At 37.6% G+C, this 26604-nt stretch overlaps 1 protein-coding gene across 1 annotated transcript in view; it reads right to left on the bottom strand.

The window, feature by feature from the left end:
- The window catches only part of LOC106141176 (actin-binding LIM protein 3), a 64882-nt gene that overhangs the window by 26002 nt on the left and 12276 nt on the right, over positions 1–26604 (bottom strand). Inside the window, exons 2-5 of the mRNA XM_060951068.1 lie at positions 5950–6110; positions 3321–3439; positions 2795–3003; positions 2319–2376 (exon numbers count right to left, since the gene is read on the bottom strand). Coding sequence (XP_060807051.1) covers positions 2319–2376; positions 2795–3003; positions 3321–3439; positions 5950–6110 — 547 coding nt within the window. The remainder of the gene's footprint in view (positions 1–2318; positions 2377–2794; positions 3004–3320; positions 3440–5949; positions 6111–26604) is intronic.

Genomic DNA, 26604 nt, shown 5'->3' with positions numbered 1-26604 from the left:
GTACACCTTTGCACTGAGCAAAAGATCAATTTTATTGGGAGTAGCAAAGGTAGGGTCAGCCAACGACAATTGTGTAAACTTTGGACACAATTGAACTGCCACTTTCTTACTAGGAAGACAGTTGGTCAGTTTGTCTAACACATGAGCTTTTACTCGAACAACAAAATTGGTATCAAGAAGTGATTGCAATTGGATAAAAACTATATACTTAGAAACCACTGAAGGGCTCCTGTCACTTCCTAATACCGAAACATTACTTTTGCTTGCAATTTTCTTCAGTCCAAGTAATTGAACTGCAGACTCTGTTATAAACGAAGCCTGTGAACCCTGGTCTAACATTGACCTAAAAGTAATGTTTGCTCCTGTTCGAGATTGAATTTTAACTAAAGCAGTTGCCAGCAATACCTGAGATTGAGCTTTAGAGCAACAGCCTACTACAACATCATTGGAATCGCCTTGTATGACTACTGAGGACACAGCTTCGGCCCCATCCGATTGATTGGTATTTGTATCGCTTGAGTCATCAATCGACGGGACTGCTGAATTGGAATGAAGTAGAGAATGATGTTTCCTGGAACATATTCGGCATCTAGTTGACATGCGACATGAAACTACGGAATGGCGTGGACCTAAACAGTTAAAGCATAAACCCTGGTTTTGGACAAAATTGCGACGTGTATCGACATCATCTCTCGAAAACTTTTGGCATGTATATAATTTATGGTTTTCGGTACAATATGGACAACTTAAGGTAGTGGTGACATGAAGAGCTTTAACATTGGTAAAAGAGTTACGGCTGAATGTCTTATTAACACTATTTTTACTATTTAAAAACTCGAATGCGTGAAATCTGTTCTCTAAAAACTGTTGAAACAGATTCCACGATGGCAATTCTTGAGATGAGCTACTGACAGCTAATTCCCACTGTTTTCTAGTTTCTATATCTAACTTTAAACTTAAAATATATATTACCATTATATCCCATTCTTTTACATTAATACCTAATTGTTTCAAAGCATTAAGACATTCATTACTTGTGTCTAATAATTCTTTTAAGGCACTCGATGACTCAACAGTAATGTTTTTTTGACTCATAAATCGCGACAAAATACAACTAGCCAAGTACTTTTTATTGTTATATCTGTTTTCTAATTTGTTCCAACATATCATATAATTTTCCCCGGTAATAGGCACATGCCGTAGCAGCTGCTCTGCTTCACCTGATAAGTGGCTCTTAAGATAGTGAAGTTTCTGCACTTCATCGAGTGTCTTATTGTTGTGAATTAGCGAAACAAATAAGTTATAAAAGCTAGTCCATTCCGAATACTGGCCGCTAAAAATTGGTAACGAAATTTTGGGTAACTTTATATTGGAAACATGTTGAGAGGCATCGGACATCTCATTATCTGATATACTTGCGTAATTATTTTTCAACGTGCACAGCATTTCTTTTAAATCCGATTTATATTCAATGTAAACATCTTCAGTTGACGAATACAAATCTTGAGTGTGATAATCAGATTCTTCCAACTCATTTGGTTTACACTCTTCAATTATTCTTCTATGGGTGGAATAAAAAGATGACCACAATGTATCAAGAATCTCTAGTCTCGTCTCCACATAAGAGCTGGTAAGTCTATCCTTGGGAGTCTTTTTAAAATTACGCCTTGCTTTAGAGAGACTAGAAATAGTATCATACTGAAGCTTAAACAACGAACTCATCTTATATGTGCACTTTTAGACAATCTCTATAGGTATCTATTATTTTCCCCTTTATAGAAGATTCAAGATACAGATTACTTACAGATTTGTCACCACATTAAATAAAACTGCATTTTCTATCGGTTGATAAGTATTGATACCTTCACGCTTTGATGATATAAAACACATCTGTTTCATTGGGTTCATGCTATGAGGCAATAGTGAAATATCCGCCATTAGATGCTTCCGTATGTCGCTTGCGGAACTAGGCCGCAATCCGGCTCGAAGGACCATGTTCAATAAGGGTCCAATTAAATAAAAATACCGTGTCCTAGGCGAACTAAAAAAGAAAAATTTATTCCTCCATCTTACCAACTAATAACAAAGATAAAAAACCATAGCAACCGAACAATGCCAAAAATCAAAAGAGTCCATAAACTTACAACAAAACTTTATGCTTGGACAGAACCTGACACATTTTTCCGCCTTTCCACAATTGCTTTGCACGTTTTATTGCCGATATAAGAAATCGAATGGAATTTTTATGAAAAAATCAAAATACAATAAGAAAAAACATTGTCGAAGAAATAAAGAGTAACACCGTAAATGAAACCTACCTGTCAAGAGCTATTAGTGATTGACCTATTGGCAGATCTTGACCACAACCCGCACATTCTGAAACAAAATTTTAGTTTTTATCATTCCATACTGATAAAATTTAAACGGGAAAGATTTAAAGTTTCGAATTAATTGACTCTTTTCTTAGTTGCGTATATTCGCTTGCTTAGAGACTTGGATTCTACCTGTGATTTAAGCCTGTATGAATAGATGGTTATGTTACTCTTCAGACGACTGCACACTAGTTAACTTATCCATTCTAGTATGGTGACAGAGAAATGAGGACGCGCGCTACCAGGACTAACGCCAGGAGAATCTTTCAAGTACTTTGGGGTCTTTGGGCACTTCTCGACCTTTCTTTAGTTACCCGACTGCTCGCCAAAGATTTACTGGCTGTGTGCTTAAGGAATGTACATCAAGTCATAGTCATGCTAAAGGATTTTTTAAACCTCGTGTGACAAAAGTTAATTCTCACCATTCTGATTGAGCGAGTCGCTGACGTCGTTGAGCGTGGTGGGGGTGGCGGGCGGCTCGGGCGTGGGCGAGGCGAGCGGCGAGCGCGCGGGCGAGGCGAGCGGCGAGCGCGCGCGCACCGTCTCGCGCTGCGGGCCGCGCGCCACGCACGCGCTGCACACCACCTCGGCGCCCGTGTACGTCACCTTCTCGCCGGAGGGGAACGCGCGTCTGGAATTATACAATGCAGATTTATACACATACACCGGCGTATTGTGGAAGTAGGAGTCCACTAAATTGTAGTCTGTTCAACTGATTGGCCTATTGATTACTGGTCTTGGATGTTGGTATTTATTATAAAATATAGTGTCGTAGAGTTAACATTTAATTAACAGGTGAGAAACACGTAAGCAATGATGAGAAACACGATTGTCTTGTCTTCAAATTTGCTTTGAAATTGCGCTTTATACCCATACACAGCTAAGCTTTATTTTTAAATTCTCGCAGCATATTAATATCTTCAACGTGACAAATAAATAGGAACTCACTTGCAGCGCGCGCACGTGAAACATTTCTGGTGGTAGGTGTTCCCGAGAGCTGAGACCACTTCGCCCTCGACGTACTGGTTGCACGCCGCGCACCGCGTGCCGAACGCGCGCTGGTAATCCTGACAACAACATTATCAACATCAAAATAACGACAGAAACGTTAAAATATTACAAATTTTCTCATTGATCTCCACGGTTTGGGAACCGTCAAAGTGGGCTGCCAAAGTGGGCTTTGTGATTAGAACAGTGAGTGTGGTTAATCAATGAAATCCACACTGAGTAAACGTTACAGATATATTGCGATGATGATAGAGACCTGCATTGATATTTATCTCAATTAACAAAGAGATATATAATAGGATAAAACTTTAATAAGGCGATATTCATACGCCACACATTGAAAGATTAAATGGAGCCAACCCTACTCCGATCATAGATCACTTAGCAGCAACACTAAGTGAGGAGTTCAACAGGCGCTTGTACCAATTTCCCCGCAGAGAAACATTCGGCAATTGATTTATTGAGGAAGCGCCGCGGTCCCCGCCGACCCTGCTCTCCTCGCAATCTCTTTTGAAACCACAATTGCATCAATAAAACTATCTTCACAACAAATTAAAAATCGCTTGCAATTGATTTATTTTATTAAATACCTAAACAAATGTAATGCATAATAAACCGTTACATTAATTTGAACAGGCTTCATTGGCAATTAATTTTTCTCAGATCATGAATATTCCCTAGTGAAAGCTTTTAATATAAATTGAATCATATCAACTATTACTGTACGCCCGCGTCAAAACACAAATGATCTCTTATTGCACTCCTAGACCACATAAGGACCTACAAGTCCATTTTCAAAAATGTTTTTAATTTTTATAGTCTAACCTCTAACCCAGTTTGGGCTGTGATTTTTGTTTATAATTAGATATTATCAACATTTTTCTATTATTGTTGATAGTATTTAATAGAAAAACATCACTATTGCACTTTGTACATATTCAACTGTATAATTAAGTGCTACATTAATTATATCATATGCTAAATACAACCTGCAATTAAAATAGTTTAGTGTACTTCTGATAAAATTGTAATTGCTTGGATCCAAAGAAACATATCATTCATTCATTAGTCTGTAAAAGTATTTTACAGTGTGCTAACCAATTGTATGGACGGAGTGCGATTTGAATAATAATCACTAACAATGTTTTCGTTTTCATGGTGTCGAAACCAGCCTGCGTAATGTAGGTGGAGACTAACCGATAGGGTTGCCAGGTTATAGTCACAGTAAACATTTATTATTGTATACAATCACGTCTTTATCCCTTACGGGGTAAACAGAGCTTACAGTCTTTAAGAAAACTGTAAGGCCAAATTCAGGTGTAGGCTTAATCATAGAATTAAGATTCGAACAGTGACAGGCTGCCCATCGCCTGCGAGAAGCATCTCAATTTTATTAGTCTTTCTCTTGATTTAATTTTACATTCTGCATGGGACGTAATGATTTTTTAAGGCTAGATGCCTTACTATGTCCGACTTGAGCCGGACGCCTGGCAGCCCTGCCTACCGATATTGCCGAAACCGCACAACATTCCTCTCGAGCATCCACGTGACGCAATCTGAATATGACGCCATCGCCTTCAGAAAATATACCAGCAATTAGCTATTTTTAATTATTCTTATTTGATTAGAATTATGATGTGGGATTAATACCATAATGTGATCCACATGCTACTGTTTGTCATATCACATTCGTAACGTCAGTCAGTATTAAGAGAGGGCGCTGGTCTTCGTCATCTGTTATTGAAACTACAACTTAAGATGAAAAAACTTAATTATCTATCTGGGAAAAAGAAACGAAAACAATTGTCAGTAATTTGCCATAATAAGTGCATGGCAAAAAGAAAACAAATATTATACGGGACAAATTACACAGATTGAGTTAGCCTCGAAGTTAGTTCGAAAATTGAGTAACGAGATACTAACTCAACGATACTGGAGCGAAAATTTTCATATTAACGATCAAAATGAAACATTTTAACGATTAGTTACCAGCTCAAGAAGTTTTGAATTTGATCACATTTCAGAAGACATGGAAAGTAAAATCACGACTATTTACAAAAAACAAACATCGGGCAGGTCCTAGAGGTCCTTATATACAAGTTGCCCCAGTGACCCAGTGCAAACCCATCTGTTTACACGAGCGCGCAACGTGAGACGGCGTGGGCGCGCCGTGTCATCGGCCCTTCCTCATACTGTTCATGTTATTATCTGGCTCATTGAATAATGGGATAATTAAGATTTTTTATGTTATTTAATAACTTCCATTTAGTATTTCCTATCTGAATAAGTTAAATCAATATAAAATACGATAGGAAAGTCTATTCAGCAGTAAATAAAAAAAAATGGAACAACTTTTATAAAAACATCATATACACAAACGCAATTATAGCAGATATAAACCGCCCGCCGCCGTTCCATATTACTTTCTACTTATAACCATCTGCTTATCACTACGTGAGCAGTCACTGTAATTTAACTGATGTACTTTATGATATGCAACGAAGATTTTGAATTGAATTAAAACCTATATCTTTGAGTTTGTTGTCTGCGAGAGTTTGATGAACATTACCTGCGGGCAGTAGTAGTGGGAGTCCTTGCAGAAGAAGCCGCCGCGGGCCAGCGAGGCGGAGCAGGTGCGGCAGGTGAAGCACGCCGTGTGGAAGTACTTGTCGGAGACGCGCAGCACCTCGCCGCTGCACTTGCCGCCGCAAGCGCCGCACACCACCTTGCCTGGAATTAAAATAAAAATAAATAAAATAAAAATAAAAATCGTTTATTGCAGGCATAGCCCATAGTGTTAGTAACAGAGGAATTAAAACCGAAAAATTGATAACATTGAACGTACGAGAACAATTAAATTTACTGTAATCTGAAAACAGTCGTGGAAAAAATTTCCCGTGAACACGGCCGTACTTTGCCATCTCAATAACAAAACTATTACGTACGCATCAAAACAATGGCAATCATTATAATAGTTTTTATTATCAAGGTTAGATAAAGTGTAACGAGCGTAACATAACTTACATCTAACAATAGCACCCAAAAACTAAACATGAATCACCATGAAATTTGTGATCAACCCGTCGTACGTAACAACAGCAATAAAATTCAATTATAATAAATTAGAATTAACCGCGACGAGGTCAATTGACTGCGCGGCAAACGAACGCGTAGGGTTACTCCGCTGATAGCTGGAGCCAAAAGTCCAACATATAAACTAGATTTATTCACAAGCGGCTAGGAATAAATAAGACGAAAACTGCTAATAATCGGAATGCAGACAAAAACGCAATGCACTTTATTCCAAACACGACTGATAGGGATCAGTCGTGTTTGGAATAAAGTGAGGTAAGGGTACCGGGTGTCCTTGAAATCTTGATTATTTTGAAGTATACCCAAGAAATATAAATAAACAAATTACATTAGATATCTGTTAACCTTAAGACCTCTTACAATAAGAACGCTAAGACCTCACAAAGCCAGCGTTCCCATGAATTATACGGGCTGAGATGTTGACGATACAGCACAGACGGTCCACAGATTGAATGGCATCGTAAAAGACTCCGCATATTAGTTCATCCGCCTCGAACGGATTGAATCAGCTTTCATACATTCAATGACTGATGTCTCCAGTCATGGTAAACGACTTCGTGCGAATTTCCCACCATTCATAAATACTTTAGTTTGGAATGACTACCATTTTGATACAGATTACTTCAGAGTCTTTGGCCAGTTTGATTTTGCAAAACGATACGAACGAAACTATATCACCTATCAATCCACTGTAAACTTGCAATCGTCAATTCGAGACATTTTATTGTCCGGTTTTATTTATGGAATTTCAATGATTGTCAAATTTATGGCAATTTATCTTATTACCAAACGGTAAGTTGCTTTTATATCTTCTAAAGATACCCACATGATGATTGTCAGTGATGACTTTGTACAGGATATGTCCAGATCACCATTACATATTGCAACAGTAGTAGACCCAGTAATTATCCTGCAGCGTGGGTCGCGACTCCTGTGCAGTAATTCAATCAGCGCCCTACTTTACGGGCATTCCATCAGCGCCACTCACCAGTGCTAACAATGGCTAATTGGCAGTAACCTCACCCACACTTACAAATTCTTACAAACCCTTCTAATACCAGTTGGTACATTTTTGATATAGAATTCTAGACGGATTTCATTTGATAGTTGATATAATGCAATGTTTATCACCGCAAGGAGTAAACTATATAGATTTAGTGCTTTTATAAATGGGCATTATATGAGCTTTCATTCAAATCATCAAATCGGGGGCGTTCTAGCAAAAGGTCAGGTGAAGAGTACCCGAAACTGATGAGCTTGCGAGAGTTATGAATGTGAATGAAGGGAAAGAAGTATGCAGGGATCAAGGCAAGTGGAAAGATGTGGTCTCTGCCCACTCCTCCGGGACCTTTTTCCCGGTTTATTTATGCTTCTTATTTTGCATTCCATGAGTCGTCTATATGTATAATATTTCTATTATAGGTTGGTAACTTAAAGAAGATTATTCAATTCAGTTATAAGTCCCAAAATGTCTTTATCTTGCAAGCAATCTTCTAAAATATACGAGTAGATGATATAGCGCTCCCTTTTTGTCAAATGATTGCTGCCTGTGGGCGCAGTGTTGTCGTCCACTAGTTTAGTCTGCGTGGGATCAGCTTTACCCAGAATATAAATAAAAAAAGCACAACTTATAGGTTCTATTTCCGTATGTTCAAAGAAAAGAAAATGATGCCACATCGTATGAGACCAAACTTTCCTGCGCTTCCGAGTATCGGTTGCAAAGAGATCTGAGAAGCTCGTACTTTCAGTACGGTTCGATGAAACATTGTGATCGTGATGTAACGCAACACGTGGGGTAATGCTCCGGTGCAGCGAACATATGGTGCATACTAGCGCGTGCTAGGTAAGGGTTGTTATACACACACTCTCCGATCAAATCAGAAACCATTGCATAAGGAATCGTCGAAAAAATCGCCATAAGACAAGCAATTTTATTGTTGTTGTTATACATTTAATCCGAAAATATAAATTTACATCAGCAAGTTGAAATCTATAAAGACGATAAAGTATGCACTTCTGATAATTCCTGCTACTATGCCGCTCTCAGCTGTAGATGTGTGTCGATCCTACGATGCGCGTGCGGCGATGGCACGCTACGATGGTACAAATAGATGATCATCGATATGAGTGGGGTCTGCTGCTGGAAGTCCGGTGCGATTTATAACAAACAGAAGCCTACTTTATGGCCGTAATTATCTTTTGTTGCAAACAATCTACTAAGGGTTTAGCATTTTTGCAAAATTTGAAAAAATCCTCCCAAAGACTGTATGTAATGCAGTGATAAGCCGTCAGCAGATTCGACGTCATTAGATATTAGTAATTGATACTTATTTTGTACAAACTAAATTGTCAAACTTATAAAAAAACTTGTTGTAGATTTCTACTAGATATTTAATGACACCCAAAGATGATATGCTAACTGTAGTATTTTAACTAAATAATTTTTTGGGCAACGAAAACGAAATAAAAAAAGACAACATCAAAGTAAGCCAACTTGATCAGAACCCAAGACATGTCCTTAACTTACTTCGGAATTTCTGAGAAAGTAGAACTCGAGAGGAAAATGACGCAAAAACTATTGGATCGTAAGCTATGCGTATTCCATACGCAGGAGTCACAATTAGGCGAATAATTTCATTTTGGATTTCCCAATATGTAACGAATGAAAATCTTAATAATCTTAAGCCCAAATATACGCCTAAAAACTGTAATCACGACTCTATAATAGCAATAAAAAACGCATATCTGTTAAACCAGCCAGCCATATGACCACCAACAGTCGGAGCAGATCTTTTAATTGCATTTCCATGCCTCTTATAGGTAACGCAGCCGGAATGCGTCTGCACGTAAATATAGAGCTGGCGCGCCGCCAAGCGCCAGCCAGCACTCTTGCGCCGCTTACACTAAAATCTTTGGTGGAGTTGAGATAGGTTCGCTTTTGAATTTACTTAAGAACCGATCATCATCACCTATCTATCTTGGCTACTAAAAATTTTTACTCGTAGTTGTAGAAAAATGTGGCACTACAGAGTTTTGTTTTGTAGTGTGTCCCTAGATAAACGAGTATGAACTGGAAGATCAAGAAAAAAGAAAGAGAAACCAAAATATATTATACGGGTGAATTAAGTTGGAGTTGATTAATTTGATTTATATAAATTACAAAACAGTTAAAATAATTAATATTGTCAAAGTTAGACGGGCGCAATACGAGTAGGCGACGACGAAACCCGAAATTCTTCCGAGATTACTCACGTTTGTTTACGTCCGATCAAAAACACGTAACATTTAACTGATCGCATTATGTGTCCCGCATTACCATGTGGCTCCACCTGTTCCGTGACTCATCGACTGGTTCTTCTTACGGTAGTTTTTGCGCCGTCCCGCCGACTGATCGGCTCGGTGGATCGATTGCACTCATTACATGCCCAAATAGACAGATAGCTTTTTGTTACTGTGCTCGGTACAAATTAATGTTTTGTCTAGACGAATTATTATTCTTAACTTTTCTTAGTCATTGTCCCACTGAAAAGTTCTTTATCGATGAGGAGTATTGTAATTATGTTTCCATCTGAACGTAACGTATTTCCTATTGTATTCTCAACCCGGCCTCAAAGCTCCCAGGTTGTAACGATATGAATTTTTTCAATAATTCGTAAAGTAATAAGCTTGTTAATTAGAATACACAATATAATTAAAATGTGTTTCTAGAGTCTATACAATAAACCACCGGGAGATCGTGATTTAGCGTTGCCCTCAATATCTGGTCTGGTCAGACTGTTGTGGAACAGATCTGATAAAAATTGACGTTTCCGACTTGCGGCTGAAAGCTTCAACAACCGCGAGATATCTTCATTTAGAGCCATAATAGAAAACTGCACATGTCTTTCTTAACAATAATTTAAATTGATTTATTCAGATTGCGTTCCTATTAATGAATGGTTTGAGTTGCAAGCGTTTGGCTTCTAACCATGTTAACCAAAGTTTGTAAATTAATCAATTCTGTAAGGGTTGCGTGCGTTAGAAAGCAAGCGTAGAACACGGAACTATAATGAATCTAAAATCCAATTTATTCTAAACATAGGATTGAAGTTTTCTCCTCAATAGGATACTAATAGGAGCTGCGCCGTACTAAACACGTTTAACGCAAATTACTTGTCTGGCAGCGTCTAGGAAACCACTGAGATTTATTACCATTTCATCGACCGCAATCCAGTGAGTGTTCCATTGGAGTTTATCTTTGGTTGATCTAAAAGTAAACAAGCTGTAGAAGTCTTAATCAAACCTCGTATTTATACTGACAAACACATTATTCATTTATAATTTGCTGGAATAATATATTGAACGTCTTGACAGAGAGCAATATTTAACAAGACTTTCAAAAGTTTCAACAGACTATTTCAAAACCTTAGGTACTTTTTTTTGGTATGTCCAAAAACTGTAGCTCTTGCAGGTCACGAATCATTTGGCATAACCAAGATCAAGATAGTACAAGTGATCTTTATCACGTGATCTGACGCATCGTGACGTGCGCCGAGGCCGGCTGCGGGATCTGAGTAAATCTGCCGGCGCCATTATTTTCGGATGTTTATTTCATCATAACTTTCTATAACACACCGAGATCATGAGTCGGGATCAGCAACGTCTAGGATATGAGAATTTATTCAACCATTATTATACAATCAATGCAGATGATGACTGATGGACATTAGATATAATCCACAGAAATATTCGAAGAACAGCAAAGAGATCTAACCCAGGCTCAGATCTATTATATGTCAAATAAGTAATTGAAAGTGCAAAAACTATCTAATAGTATATAATCTGTTTATTTTTATGCAACAGCTTGTAAATCTACACAAGCTGAGTGAACTCTTCATACATACATACATAAAATCACGCCTCTTTCCCGGAGGGGTAGGCAGAGACTACCTCTTTCCACTTGCCATGATCTCTGCATACTTCCTTCGCTTCATCCACATTCATAACTCTCTTCATGCAAGCTCGGCGGTTTCGGGTACTTTTGACCTGACCCTTTACCAGGACGTCCTTAATTTGATCAAGATACGTTCGTCTAGGTCTTCCCACTTCATTACGCTAAGTTACTCCTATTTACCATGGACTTACGTCAGATTTCAGATGCAACATTCAAATACATTTTTATGTACTCTCAAGCTGAGTATACATACATATGTGTGTGTTTATCTTTTTTTTCCTTTGACTCTTCTATTACAGTAGGAACTATAACGGTCGTTTAAGGTTTCATATTTACATTTCAAGTATTTTCTTCAGAGAGTTAACATTCTTAAGGTTCTTTCACGAACCATTTAGCAATGCGAGGATCAATGTTTCTAATGAAGACTGCGAAGTATTTCCTATCGTCAAGTGGCATTCCCGCGCTTCACATGATTGAGCTTTCTAAACACCTGTTACTGGCATCAGCGTCATTAGGAGTAATGGGTGCCTTAGCTCTCAGTTACGCAGTAATTGGAAAACCGACTGAAGCGGATTACTACATTTAGCCATCTGATGCGAAGTCTAAATAACGACGCTGTAAAATGTAAGTGTTTATCAAATAAATCAACCACGTCTTGAATTGATAGCGCCATTAGGTTTTACGACACTAAATATATTTTATTTATCGCCTAGTCATTTAAGCTTCACGTTATTTCCATGTTTTCTGTATAAACTACGGATCCGCACAAGAGGAGAAACAATTTTCGTTTTCTTTCTTCAGTACTTTTATTACAAACACTATAATATTTAACACTATGATAAAATTAGGATCAAGTAATTTGCACATGATTTCTTGGAAATCTAAAAACTACAAAAAATAATGACGAGATAACATTGCAGAGAAGCAGTAATAGCACCAAAACTTCTAAATTAATGTTCCAACCTTGTAAAGATAACATTCTTTTTTTACCACTCATCAACTCAAATCAATTGACGAGCTTTTAAATCTGCAACTGATAATCAATGCAAAAAAATTTAAACAGTTCTTATGATGATCAACTATGTAACTTCTTTTAAAGCCGATAACGATCAGCCGGCAGGTCGTGACTTCACAGACGAGGCGCCGAAGCCAAACGCTTCCGATGCAATTACCGCCGTCTTTTGTTTGGACATTAACTGAGCCCGAGCGAGCAGTAAAGATCGTCGCTTTCTCCTAGGGCTGTCTAGATAGCGAGATATAATTAGGCTAATATAATTTTGTAGCAGATAACAATCAGCCAGCAGGTCGGGCCTCCACAGACCAGGCGCTGGAGCCGCCAAACGTTTTCGATGATGCAATTACCGCCACCTTTTGTTTAGACATTAGCCGAGCGAGCAGTAAAGATCGTCGCTTTCTCCTAGGGCTGTCTAGATAGCGAGATATAATTAGGCTAATATAATTTTGTAGCAGATAACAATCAGCCAGCAGGTTGGGCCTCCACAGACCAGGCGCTGGAGCCGCCAAACGTTTTCGATGATGCAATTACCGCCACCTTTTGTTTAGACATTAGCCGAGCGAGCAGTAAAGATCGTCGCTTTCTCCTAGGGCTGTCTAGATAGCGAGATATAATTAGGCTAATATAATTTTGTAGCAGATAACAATCAGCCAGCAGGTTGGGCCTCCACAGACCAGGCGCTGGAGCCGCCAAACGTTTTCGATGATGCAATTACCGCCACCTTTTGTTTAGACATTAGCCGAGCGAGCAGTAAAGATCGTCGCTTTCTCCTAGGGCTGTCTAGATAGCGAGATATAATTAGGCTAATATAATTTTGTAGCAGATAACAATCAGCCAGCAGGTTGGGCCTCCACAGACCAGGCGCTGGAGTCGCCAAACGTTTTCGATGATGCAATTACCGCCACCTTTTGTTTAGACATTAGCCGAGCGAGCAGTAAAGATCGTCGCTTTCTCCTAGGGCTGTCTAGATAGCGAGATATAATTAGGCTAATATAATTTTGTAGCAGATAACAATCAGCCAGCAGGTTGGGCCTCCACAGACCAGGCGCTGGAGCCGCCAAACGTTTTCGATGATGCAATTACCGCCACCTTTTGTTTAGACATTAGCCGAGCGAGCAGTAAAGATCGTCGCTTTCTCCTAGGGCTGTCTAGATAGCGAGATATAATTAGGCTAATATAATTTTGTAGCAGATAACAATCAGCCAGCAGGTTGGGCCTCCACAGACCAGGCGCTGGAGTCGCCAAACGTTTTCGATGATGCAATTACCGCCACCTTTTGTTTAGACATTAGCCGAGCGAGCAGTAAAGATTGGCGCTTTCTCCTAGGGTTGTCCTGGCTAAGCTTGCTATGATTTTATAATTACAATTAGTCTTATATAATCAATATTGATTTACCCAATTCAGGATCATGATTACAGGTCGCATCCTCCAGAGAGGTGAAGATGTAACCGGGAATAACGTCAAGAGGAAGACGATAAATTAGGTTAATCTAGTTTGATAAGAACGATTTATAGGCATTTTCGTCTCGATTTGAAAGTTAATAGTAGATTCTATTCTATCGACCAATCGTCGATAACTACATTAATGGAAATTCAAGAAAGCTATCGCAACATCTATATCCATATGAAACAGAGAACAATTGTGAGTGCCATAAGTTTACCGTGGCCCTCTGCAGATATGCGGACTTAATACTTGAGGGCTTGATTTATTGAAATGCTTTATGGCTATATATACACAGATATTTTTTAAACTAGTATAGGGAGATCATTATCAACCCTACTTTCTCTACGTGTCTTGCCGGTAGAGTTAATAAAACAAAAAGGTCAGCAAAACGTCTCATGTCTAATGATGGAGTGCACCGGAATCCGCCCAATTGCACAAGTACAACCTCTCACAATGTAATTTGGAGAAAGCTAATTTATGTCTTGCATTTCGTTTTAATGGTGTTGTTAATGTAGCGTGTTTGTGATGGCGAAAGCTTTTGTAATTTGATGATTTGCGTAGACGTGACTCAATGCTGACTTAGAACTATAAATAAAAATCATCTAAGCGTTAGATATTTGTCATAATTATAAAATGAATGGACATCAATAATATGGAGTTCGAATTGGCAGCTTTATCATAAAACATATAACAAATGAAAACGCGAAAGAAAATTAGAGGTCACGCAAGAGGAATAAACAACATAAAACTAATGGGTTATTGCTGAAATGCTATACATACGTGACAAAATTTTCTATGCTTAACAATATAGAAGTGTTATCTTTAAAGGACAAAATTATTTCCTTGCCAAACATCTAGAATCTGACGGAAAGTACAAGAAACAAGAACAAGCTTCAAATAAATCGCAGTCGTTGCTAAAGGTGTTGCGGACAGCTGCGACTGGTGTGACAAATGCGGCGTCAATCGGCGCGCTTTCCTTCCATGATTTAGATAAATCACCTCTCTTTGTGGGCACACAACGCGCCGGGGCTTTTGTTGCAACTCTTTAAGGCCCAGGACAGACTAGTAACAGGATACACTATACAAGAAAGCAATTCTTATTCGCAGTAAAATGGTCCATAATAAGTGATGTTGCTGTAAGTTGAAAATGTTCAGCATATTATATCTTGAGGTGTTCGATTATTAACCAAAATGGCGGAAAACATATTTATAAGAAGAAAACCAAGGAGAAATAAATAGTTGGCTGTTAAGGTTAACTCAGCTAATGGAAAAGCCTAGTGTTAATGGGAACGTTAGAAGGAAGAGGCTACAAACTACTTTATAGAGAAATTAATCAGTATCTAATATATATCAGAAGGAAGGAAGGAAGCTTTTTTTCGTGCAGACTATATTTCGAGCGGATCATTCGTTCTTCGATGGAAACGATTCCACATGTGTGGCCCAAAGCTAACAGTGACAGTAATCTCAACATCCTAATTGCATTCGACACACATTCAGTGAGGTTCCGGCTTGTGATTAATTGATACAAACTCTAAAGCGCCGACGCATCTTTTACTCGACACAAAACAAAAAGAACTGATTCCAAAAATACTTTTCAATGATGCTGTTACTACGCAAAGGCGGGAGAAAGAGGACTATGAACTAAATTTTAATGCACATGACATAAAAAGTTATAGATATATTTAAAGATGATGTTAATAATCTTAACATGTGATAAAATCTTAATACTTTTATGAATAACAGTAGCTCGTAGGAAAACTTACTTTTCAATTAATTAATGAATAATATAAAAAAGGTAATGAAATTGTCTATATATGTCTCTTATACTTATTGTAAACTAACAATTTTAAAGTGAAGAGTATCGAAATAACATGAGTTATGCCGATTTTGATTTGAGTAATATCTCCATTTCCAGCTGGCGTGTCCCCGTGCCCGGCGTTAATTTCCAGGATGGCGACGATTCCCGGCGACCTCGCTCAAACCGCCAATGAGTCTATGTGTGTCACTGCACAGAAATACCGGACCAGCTCACTTGATTCACTTCACTAGGCGTGGCTAAAATATTCTGTTTGGCTCGGGGTTCCTTCCCTGGTCAGGTCTAACCTTTTTCAGATTGGCCTGTCTCTTGGATGTTTATCAATTTTAGTATTTATTATAACATATAGTACCGTTATGTTAGTATCCCATTGCACGACTGTCGTACTCACTTTGGGGTTAGCTCAATTTGTGCCATTCGTCTGCATTGCATTACGTTCTGGTGCGCCGAGTATTCAAATAGCATTATTTAACATACGGGTGCGTTGAACTGGCGGAGTTACCGCTCGCTATGGGGTTACTGCTAATTATGCGAATAAAAATAGACAAGAATAAGTAAATTAGCTCTTTATTTTAGCCGGAACTGCGCGGAAAATATAAATCAGAACTCAACTAGGTAACAGACCTGCAATGTTCACCTACCTACAGATCTCTGCCCTTGGTGGCGCAGAAGTAAGGAATGTTTCTAATTTTCGATTTGACGATTAAGACCATCGATTAAGTAAAAATTAAAAGTGATATTTTCTTATTGATGTTAATCTATAACCCAACAAAGGCGAAAAATATTTTTGTCACAAGTATGAGAGTTTTAAAAGAACTTAAAAGCATAATGATTGAAGTAGCTAAAATCTTATAGCAGTTTGAGATTTACCGATTCAAGATTGTTACCGTTAATGTTAGTTCCGGTCACGTCAGGGCCCATGGTCTGTCGCATGAGGTTGTAATTAAACAGCAGACTAACGTGCTGCTTTCACCAGAGAGAGCGCATGCAAGGGTTTACAAACGTCGTCTCCGGGATCTGAGGCATTTCCATAAAGGAAATTTCGCAAATGTATAGAATCGTAAGTTGCTATTTTATCGTAAAACAAGCTGTTGTCGCCCGCAACTCCACCCGTGAGAATAGTAACGTTGAAAAGTAATTTTTTTTTTTTTTTTTTTTTTTTCATTTATTTTGGCACAAACAGTCATAAGTACAAAATAAAATATCTTATAGAACAGTATACAGTATTATAGACCAAACAGTGCCGATTAAGTAAATATTATATGAATTATAATAACTTAAAACTACGCGTGTTAACGAACTTTGTGTTATTTAAATTAAAAGTATGTAACGGGATGCATGCATACAATTAGCATTACACAAAAATCGTAAAGAATATAAAAATAAAAAATAAAACCGAAAACAATATTAAGAAATCTGTTTCAAGATAAATTTTGTACACACTTTGTTTTTAGTGGACAACAGAGAACAGGAAAATATGTCTATGTCTGAGAAAAATTTGTTATAATTTACAATGCAGCGATGAAAAAAGTTATTTCGAGTATAATTCCCGCGAAACTGAGGTGGTACTAAAATGTTAAGTTTGCGAGAGGAGCGATAATTTGAAAGGATGTCTGGATTTTCAGGAAAGTTTGCAGTAATATAAGCTATCATATTGGAAAATATGATCAGTATAAATTTATAGAGATTCAAGGCAGGTGATGTCGTGGACAACAGTTAGTTTAAACCACATGAGATCTATTTATAGACTCCACTTCAATTGTACTATACAAAGAACTATGTTCGTTGTTATCTTATTAACCAACATCACTTGTCACTATGTTTGATGTACTAACAATGACAAAAATTAGTAAGCCTACAAGAGATAAGAGGAGCCGCCTATCAGTTATGCGATGTTATCTAATAATTATGTATTCGTTTACTATACACTGAGGTGCAAGGTCAATAAAATCATTTCTTGTACCTCAAAAAATATAGATACTTAAAACTCTAAAATCTTTCTTTTTATCTCTCTTCTCTTCTCGTTTGATTTTGTCACATTCAATTCAAAATCAAATAAATTCTAATTATAGTTTACTACATTTCAAACATGCAATTGGAGCCGGATCTAGACGCAATGTGACAAATAACAATCAAATTTAATGTTATATAATAGACGCGAACGAAATAGATGTAATGTCAGACGTCTTGGTAATCATTTGAGTGACGCACAATCATTATTATTGACGGGCAATTTATTTGGGCTTTCTAAAACTAGAGCTTGCAAATAAGACTGGCACGGAGTGGGTTGATGTTAACGTAATGAAATAGAATGAGAATGCAGATTGAAAAGTTGGAAATCTGATGCAAATTCAAACAATATAAACGAAGCAAATAAACTTAAAAAAAGTAACTAGTAACTTATAAGCGGATATTTCTCGAGAATATTTTATTGTATTAAAACTGCTCTATGATAAGATGTAAGTCAAAACAGTCAATCATTTATACAGTTAATTAAAAATAATAAACTTCTGTTTCGCAAATGGTAAATTTTAAATTGTATAGGAATGTTAAATTACACGAAAAAAAATGTGGGCGTAATTGAACTGGATATAATTATGCTGATCAACCTGAGAAAACCACAGAACATAACAATATAATAATACAAAATAGAAATCTAATGCCGCACAGACATTAACTTATGACGGCAAAACACGAATAGGAAAAAAGATAAATGTTCTGGACAAACCTTAAAAAATTCTTAGATACAACTGAATTTATTTTCCTTATATGTTTCATTGAGATCAGAATACATCTATACTCTCCCAAAATCCTAGGATCAGCAAACCTTTATTGCTGTTAAACAGTAGGCGCATTCTATGAAATGCGTATTTGTTTGGTTTGCTTTCTAAATATGGTTCACCATTTGTTGAAATGTATTAAATAAGATTGTACCATTTGTTGAAATATATTAAATGTACTTTAGGCACAGCATTAGATATAACAAAGTTCGTTTTCTCGTCCAAGTCAGTCATTAATATCAATGTGCGTATGTAACTCATACAAAATACAATATCAAATTGTACAAAACAATCACAATAACTTTTTCTCACAATTTACCTTAATCAGACTGTTGTTATTTCGCATATAAATATTTAAACATACATACCAGCGTGTTATTCATTAAATAATTTTCATTTCTTCCTCATCCTTACCTGAAAACAAAAGATATTCATCGTTAATTGAGTCAAGCCATATTTAAAGCAAAATAGTAATTAGTTAAAAAACGGTAAATGTAGTTTGTTACATAAACAGGATCCAACGCGGGTAAGTTTCCCTTTGAAATGTTTTCGGAGATCAGACGGGAGTCGCTTCGTGTAAAAACCTTATTTAACCAAACCAGATAATGACTAATAAAATGAGCATTTCTACAAGAGAAATAAAGTTTCAGGAGACTTTATACACTTTATGGTAAGTAATTCAATAAATGAACATTCTCGGTATTCTCAAAGGGCCTCCACACTAAATGCAAATTGCACAAGTGCGCAGCACAAGTCGTATGTATTTGCAACTGCTTACAATAATCAGACAGATTTGCATTTGCTTGAACATGGATAAATAGACGAACCTTTACATCTCCACAACATCAGTAAATTGGCTATTAGTATAAATAGATGTGAGAACAAAAGCATTGAAAGTCATGTAATCATTACAGTAATTAAAGCGTCGAATCGTGACCATCAATCTAACGAAGGAAGAGGCGCGGCGGAGTGGCGCGGCTTATCGGTCATCGAGAGTGATTATAAGGAACATTACAGCAGGAAACTAGGAGGACCATACATTTTAAGAAGAAACAATTTACATTTTGATTTGATTCTATTACGTGTCGTAGCATGCCTGAAATTTGAATAAATCAAAGTTCTGCGATCGAGGAAAGATTAGAATAAATTATCATGAATTTATCAATGCGATACTACTTATTGAGTTGAATGCAAGTGCACCACTAAATGATACCATCTTTACATTGAAACAACCAGATCCAATTAAAATATGAAAAAAACAACCATTTAGCTGATTAACAGGATTCATTTAGAAACTGTCCATACGACCTTTTCTTAAACATGAAAGCAATTTTTATACCCAACTATATGAAACATTTTAAAGTACGTATCTTTTCAGTGGTATCCAGCATTATTATACTATTAATTAGACTTTAAATTAAATCGTCAAAGGATAGATTGACCTTCCATCAACGGTAATGATGGCGGATGTCAATGGATTGTCGGCATATTGTGCACCGGCAGACGAGCGGCGAGGCGACACTATCTCTGTGGAGCATCGGTGCATGCCGTCATCTGGACCACGACAAACATCCTGTGCTCAGGTATCCATTAGGTCTGCATGCATTTTAAGTCTAATTGTCATATGCTTATTCAGTTTCGGTGCATTTTTTTTAGTCGCAATCGCAATTCTATTTTAAGTGGTTTTAAGTTTGGTTTAAAGTGATTGATATCTGTTTTCATGAATATATTTTATAGCTTGTGTAGTTGTTATGCCTAGCATAACAACTAGGTACACATAAGCTATAATATATTTTTTTTTTTGATATTCTAAAATTGGTTAATAGTTAACTATATGCCCTGGCTTACTAATGATAAATATATCAATAATAGTTAATTTCGTTATTGCACATATTTAACTTTTAAACCACAATCAGTTCAATGTAACAATAGTCGAGCACATGTCATCATTGGAAATAGCGGCACTGGGCCACAGTTACACTGATGTCACGGACCTTCTGTGAGCGAGTGCCAAGAGCGACACCCATTCATGTGCCAGCGCATGGCATTGTGATCGCCGCCTTATCAGCTCTGCAGATAACGCGGTCTACGCATCCTTATCGCGATCCAGATATATTCGCAACATCGTGTTGGAAAATCTTTGTATTTGTGGAGATAGAGGTCACTGCTGACTTTGGAGCCAAGCCCGTAAAATTTACGATGATTTTGACATTGGGAACAATGAAAAGCGGGATTTGAGCCAAAACGATATCAGCGCGGTCAATGACGCCATGAAATTGCACATTCGAAGAGCGATCGAAATTAAATAGAAGTTGTTTGTTCGCCACGCCATCGGTAACAAAGCCGCCACGGGCCATTGCCCTCCATTTCCGTACAATTGGAACATTAACCGGTCGATCAGTCGGATTCGCTTGAACCCAACACAGCTTCGATTCGACTTTAGTTAACATAGGCTGAAAAGGAATTCCATCTATTTTGCCACAGAAAGTTGAATATGAAAATTCATCGCGTCTCACAGCTCAGACTAACGAGGCGGAAGTCACATTGCATATTCAGGTCTCCTAATTGCAATATAATGAGACGCCCCAGAGCACGCATGCTCGGCAACGTGACAATTAGTGAAAGGACACACAATAAATCCAAACTAATTTATTGTTCGATAATATCTCGCAACTAAATCTTTTAAAATCAGCATGACTCATTCGCCTAAAAACTCGATATTGGTACCATATCTTACAATTGCAAAATAAACTGTGAATCGTTATTCAATAGCATTGTAGTTTTAGATGCAGACAATCATAATGGATGTAATGGATTTGAAAAAAGAAACATGTACTCTGATCTCAGCAGCAACGTCGCTCTCGCGAAGCGGTTTTCTCGACGGTAGTTCGCATGCAAACTGAGCATATAAACAACGATGATGTCACCGCTGATACGCGGCTGCTAATAATGCCAAGGGCAGGCAAGCAGCTCTCGGCTCAGCGGCGTAAGCGTACTAAATTACTTTTCTTTATATTTCTTTTCCAGAATTTGATTAACATACATACATATAATCACGTCTATATCTCTAGCGGGGTAGACAGAGCCTCCAGTCTTGAAAAGACTGATAGGCCACGCTCAGCTATTTGGCTTAGTGATAGAATTGAGATTCAAATAGTAACAGGTTGCTAGCCCATCGCCTAAAAAAAGTATCCCAAGTTTATAAGACTATCTCTTAGTCGCCTTTTACGACATCCGTGGGAAAGAGATGGTCCTATTCTTTTTTATTTGATAAACCTGTCCCAGTATTATTACTGTGAGGTATTTTCTAAGCTAAAAGAGAAACAACCAAGAGCACATATTGTGTTATTCTTTTAACTAAAACATTTAAAATGTGTATCTATTCTAAGTCTATAGAAGTCTGATCAACGCAATTCGGTTCAATGAATGAGCGTATTTGACGCTGAGGGATAGGAAGTTGTATAATATTTTTACAGATAATATCTAGTACACTTATTTTTACTGTCACCAAACCCCTTCTCATGGATATTACTTTATTAGTATTTAAAATCTTTACATTACACGAAATGTTAAAACGAATACAAGCATAACGAGCTTGAGACGATTCGTTGTGCTTATTACTAGTAACTGTTTATGGATTATGTTATGAGAATGTTCTGCACGTTCAGCATGTATCCCACGATGTCGTGGAGATCGCGTATCAGCGTCACTCACGATTATTTTGGCGGTGTCGTGCCAGATGCTCGCCCACCGTCCCATTCGCACTGTGATGTTACACTCGACCTCATTGAAATTGAAAGTGGCCTTGAGCACCGCGAATTATTTAATATCCGACAATTTTTTAGGACGGCCATAGATAAACTATGGCGTAATTACAAGCTTTTGATTTATTGCAAAACGGAAACGGTTAAGGACTTGTGATTATTCGGTTCAGATTATTCAAAATCAGACCACACTTTAGGATCTCTACTCATTAGATCTAACCAGTCTAAATTTTAATGGTGTTCCTCTCGGATGAAATACAGAAATTAATTTCATACGAGTGGAATACCTTAGAATTCTGGTCTCTATAATTCATGCATGCACCGGGCCTTAAAAGTTGGATTTCGCAAGAATCATCGCGATAAGTGGAGATCCGAGATCAATCGGTGTCACCCGGCCGGGTGGCCGGCGCTGATGTCACCGTCCTTGCTGCGCACATCACAACATAGGAAACTGACGGCCACGTGGCTATGGCTACATTATATTGTTCGGACTTTAGTTTGTCTTCGAGTCACGAGACCTTCGAATTTATAAAAGAAGCATAGACGCTTAAACGTAGTTTATAGTCGTTTCGTAATGTATTACAATTAGACGATGACCCTAATTAAGAGGAGCATAATACCAAAGTAAGTACCTATGAATAATTCTTAATGTAAATCAACAAGTTCAAATTGACAGAAATAGAGAAAATCACAGCAAAAAAGAGCTTAAACAATACATATATGTAAGTGGCGTGATGCGAGACCATAAGTCAGTGACATTACGATTAGAATGAACCTTACATTATATGCCATCTCTACATATAAAGCAGAATAAGTCAGCGAAGAAGAATGAGCTAAAGAAATGGATAAAAAATCTTTAATTCTTAATAGTATCAGAGGCTTCTTGTCTCGGAACTCATTGAGTAGTCGACATGCGGACGCTCGACAAGCCTCATTAGAATTATACTCGAGAACAATCGCAAATTGACATAATTATCCGACCCAACTACATAATGAAACTGTCTGCGATCTGTGACTTTGATATGGCAGAGGTTTGCGTGTAACAACCAATTTTTTGATATGTCATGCTGAGCTGAGATCATCTGATTTAATATATCCTAACCATTATTAATAATCACAAAAAATATTTTTTCCCGAGAACCAATATGCTTCCGTAAATAATAAACGTTGTTGTAAAATCACACTAATATGGTGTATTATTTTATGGTAATACATGGAGAAATCGTGAAAGAAATATTTTCAGACAAAAAAAATAAGGAAGATCTACTTAATTTCAAGAAATATAATTCAATACAGACCATGATAGAACATATTGTATATAAACAAGATCATAACGGCGACCTGTTTATAAAAAAATAATTAACAACAGAGGTTTTATTACCGCATACAAACCAAAGGGTAATAGTAATTACATTTATTAGAGACGGTTTCACAATTTTAAGCTACACCAATCATCACATTATATTGCGACATATGTAGATACAATTAGGGTTGATAGACGACTCGATAATTGCTAACATTACAGATTATTGAACACCAAAATAAATAGAAAGATGATACAAAGCCATAAAAATAAGACTTCTCTAGTACGTATAATAAAAGGTATCGCTTAATGACGTCTTAATAACCTAAGTATATCTACTAACGCTTCTAAAGCACGAGTAGCGGCAGAACAACTACACTGCAGCATTTTCAATTTCCATTTAAAAATTTATTAATCTTGTGACCATATAACTAGTGGATTAGAGGATTCGTCAAGGGCAGCCCTAAAGACGGTCACGTCGCAGGTCGGCGACCGTCGCAGACGACTGGCTGCACGCGACGGGCCGCGCCTGCTTCACACGCCATGTCTGAGTCTGAGGCATGCCGCGCCAGCTGACTGAAGCGAACTTACATTGATGATTTTCCACCTAAGCGATATCTAGCTCAAGAAAAAATATGACGTCATGGCACGCCACAATCACAGACGATCACGAAAATAAAAAGAACACAAAAAGAGAAATTGAGGGCTCAAAATAGGTGAAGTAGGCAAAATCCCGGTCACTTGTCACCACCACGCGTAGTCTCGACGTCGATAAATAGGATAAAGAAATATAGTCATCAGAAATATAGAACAAATTGCAGGGAACACGGTTCCGGGCATAGTTAGTATAAGTTTTCCTTTTTAGGGAACGATCACGCTTCATATCTTTATACTAAAATTTGTGTGTAAATCCTAAACCGAAGACAGTTCGCGAAGATATAGATTTACGACCGAGTTCCGCCTCCTGCTGACCACATGGTAATGTTGTCTTCCTGACTGCAACGGCCGTAAAATATTAATTCAATATCAACATCGCCGCAGTCAAACTACTTCCTTGTAGGGCAGCGGATATCCCGCTGGCGAGCGGCAACACTACGCGACAAAACGAGCTGATTCCTGCACTACACTATATGTATAGACAAACAATATATAAGTCCAATATAAATAAAAAGATCAAAAGTGAAAGTTCATTTAGGAATTATTGCAAACTAGCTCAACACTCGATACAGACACCCTAACAGTCTAAACATCATCCTTGTAGGAAAACGCCTCTCTGATAAATTACTATTGCAAATAGTCGACTACTTTACGTTCAAAAATTTAGTTACATAGAAACAGTTCAATGTATCTAATCATTTATTTGGACGTGGGAGGACCAAGTTTCTGCCGAATATAAGCACTGATTTACGGCTTATTGTATCGGGTGAGTTGTGGGTTGTGGGACTAGCTGTCACGTAACCCGATACACGTTAATTGTTGAGTATGACATAATTTGGCTTAATTAATTATCAAATTAGTTTTGAATTATATTATTATTGAACCAACTGAAACTTTGGCCATTTTGATACAACAGGCATTCAAACTTGATGCTGCTGAAAGATTTAAATTAACAAATTCAGTTTTAACCCCCAAATCAAGGTATTTAAAACCATACTATTATAATATTACAAAATTATTACACGAGGGAAAGGCATTGAACATCGAAGGCGCCGGTTGTAAATCATAATTTGTCGTGAGCACAAAGGCGAGCGCAGTCAGGGGACATTACATAACGCGGCCAATTGACCCGGATGACGCACACGCGGGGAGCGCCCGACAGACCGATGCCTGAACGGAATGACTCTGTGGGGGCAGAGTTTTAAAGTTCGCACTTTGGAAATTATTGTACTCGTCTATCTTATGATAGTACCACGAAGATAGATCGAGCAATTACTGTGGTTGTTACTGAATTTGGAGTATATAATTTCGCTGAATCATCTAGCTATCAAAATTTTCATTTCTTATTTAAAGTAGACTCTAATCAATATTCTCAAAACACGCCAACAATCAATTTCTGTTCCCAAAGATAAGACCACAAAATGAACAAGTACATTTCGGAATCAAGAGCAAATTCGAACCACGACTGCATTGTGGTACAAAGTATTGAAGATGTCAATAAAAACTCCACCACGAACAGACACACCCTTCGCTTTGAGTCGCTTTTCCCGCGCAACCATTGCATTCCATTCACCATTGGTTTCCTTTGTGGTCGGCCGCCGTCCACGGCGTCCATTAGCGGATAAAACTTTCGTGTCCCAGCTCCTTGACCCCTGGTTGCGTAACTTTTTACTGGGATGCAGCTGCTATGTTGGTTTGTTGAAAGAGAAATGTTCGTGAATGAACTAAATTAAAACCAATCTGTGATGGGTATTCATATTTATGTGACTTTGCAGAAGTTAATATTTAATGACATATTGGGCTGTTTAAACCCAGCTAGTCTCTTAATTTTTGGCAAAATTACATCTTAATCTTTTACATTGTTTTAATAGTTTTCTTTTTTTGTTATAATTCATTTGATATTCCATTGCCAGAATGAATAATTTACTATTTCATTTTATCTTGCTATCACTGTGACTCTTGAAAGAATCAAAAATATCAAAGTAAAAATTGAGTTTTCTAACCAGTGCGAACAAATTACACTGAAATTAATCACGATCTGGGGGAACCGGGAGATACATATATTGTGCATATCCTGCTTGGAGCCCACCGCAGTGGAATGCCGAATGCATTCTGATCAAAGCCCCTTGACGAGCGAAACCGAAATCATTCAGTATATTAACTACTATACAAATCCCAAACCGATGTTTTAGAGCAATCATAACATCATACATCGGTGACATACAAACACATAGTCACTTCTACATTTCTTGCGGGGAAGACAGAGCTAACAGTCTTTAAAAGACTGATAGGCTACGTTCACCCTGTTGGCTTGATGATAGAATTGAGATTCAAATAGTGGTAGGTTGCCAGCCCATCGCCTAAAAGAATCGCAAGTTTATAAGACTACCCTTTAGTAACCGTTTACGGTTATATTCATT

This window comes from Amyelois transitella, chromosome 23, assembly GCF_032362555.1.
Source record: "Amyelois transitella isolate CPQ chromosome 23, ilAmyTran1.1, whole genome shotgun sequence".
NCBI lineage: Eukaryota > Metazoa > Arthropoda > Insecta > Lepidoptera > Pyralidae > Amyelois > Amyelois transitella.
The sequence above is the reverse complement of the archived record's forward strand: the minus strand, read 5'-3'. Positions and strand labels throughout refer to the sequence as shown.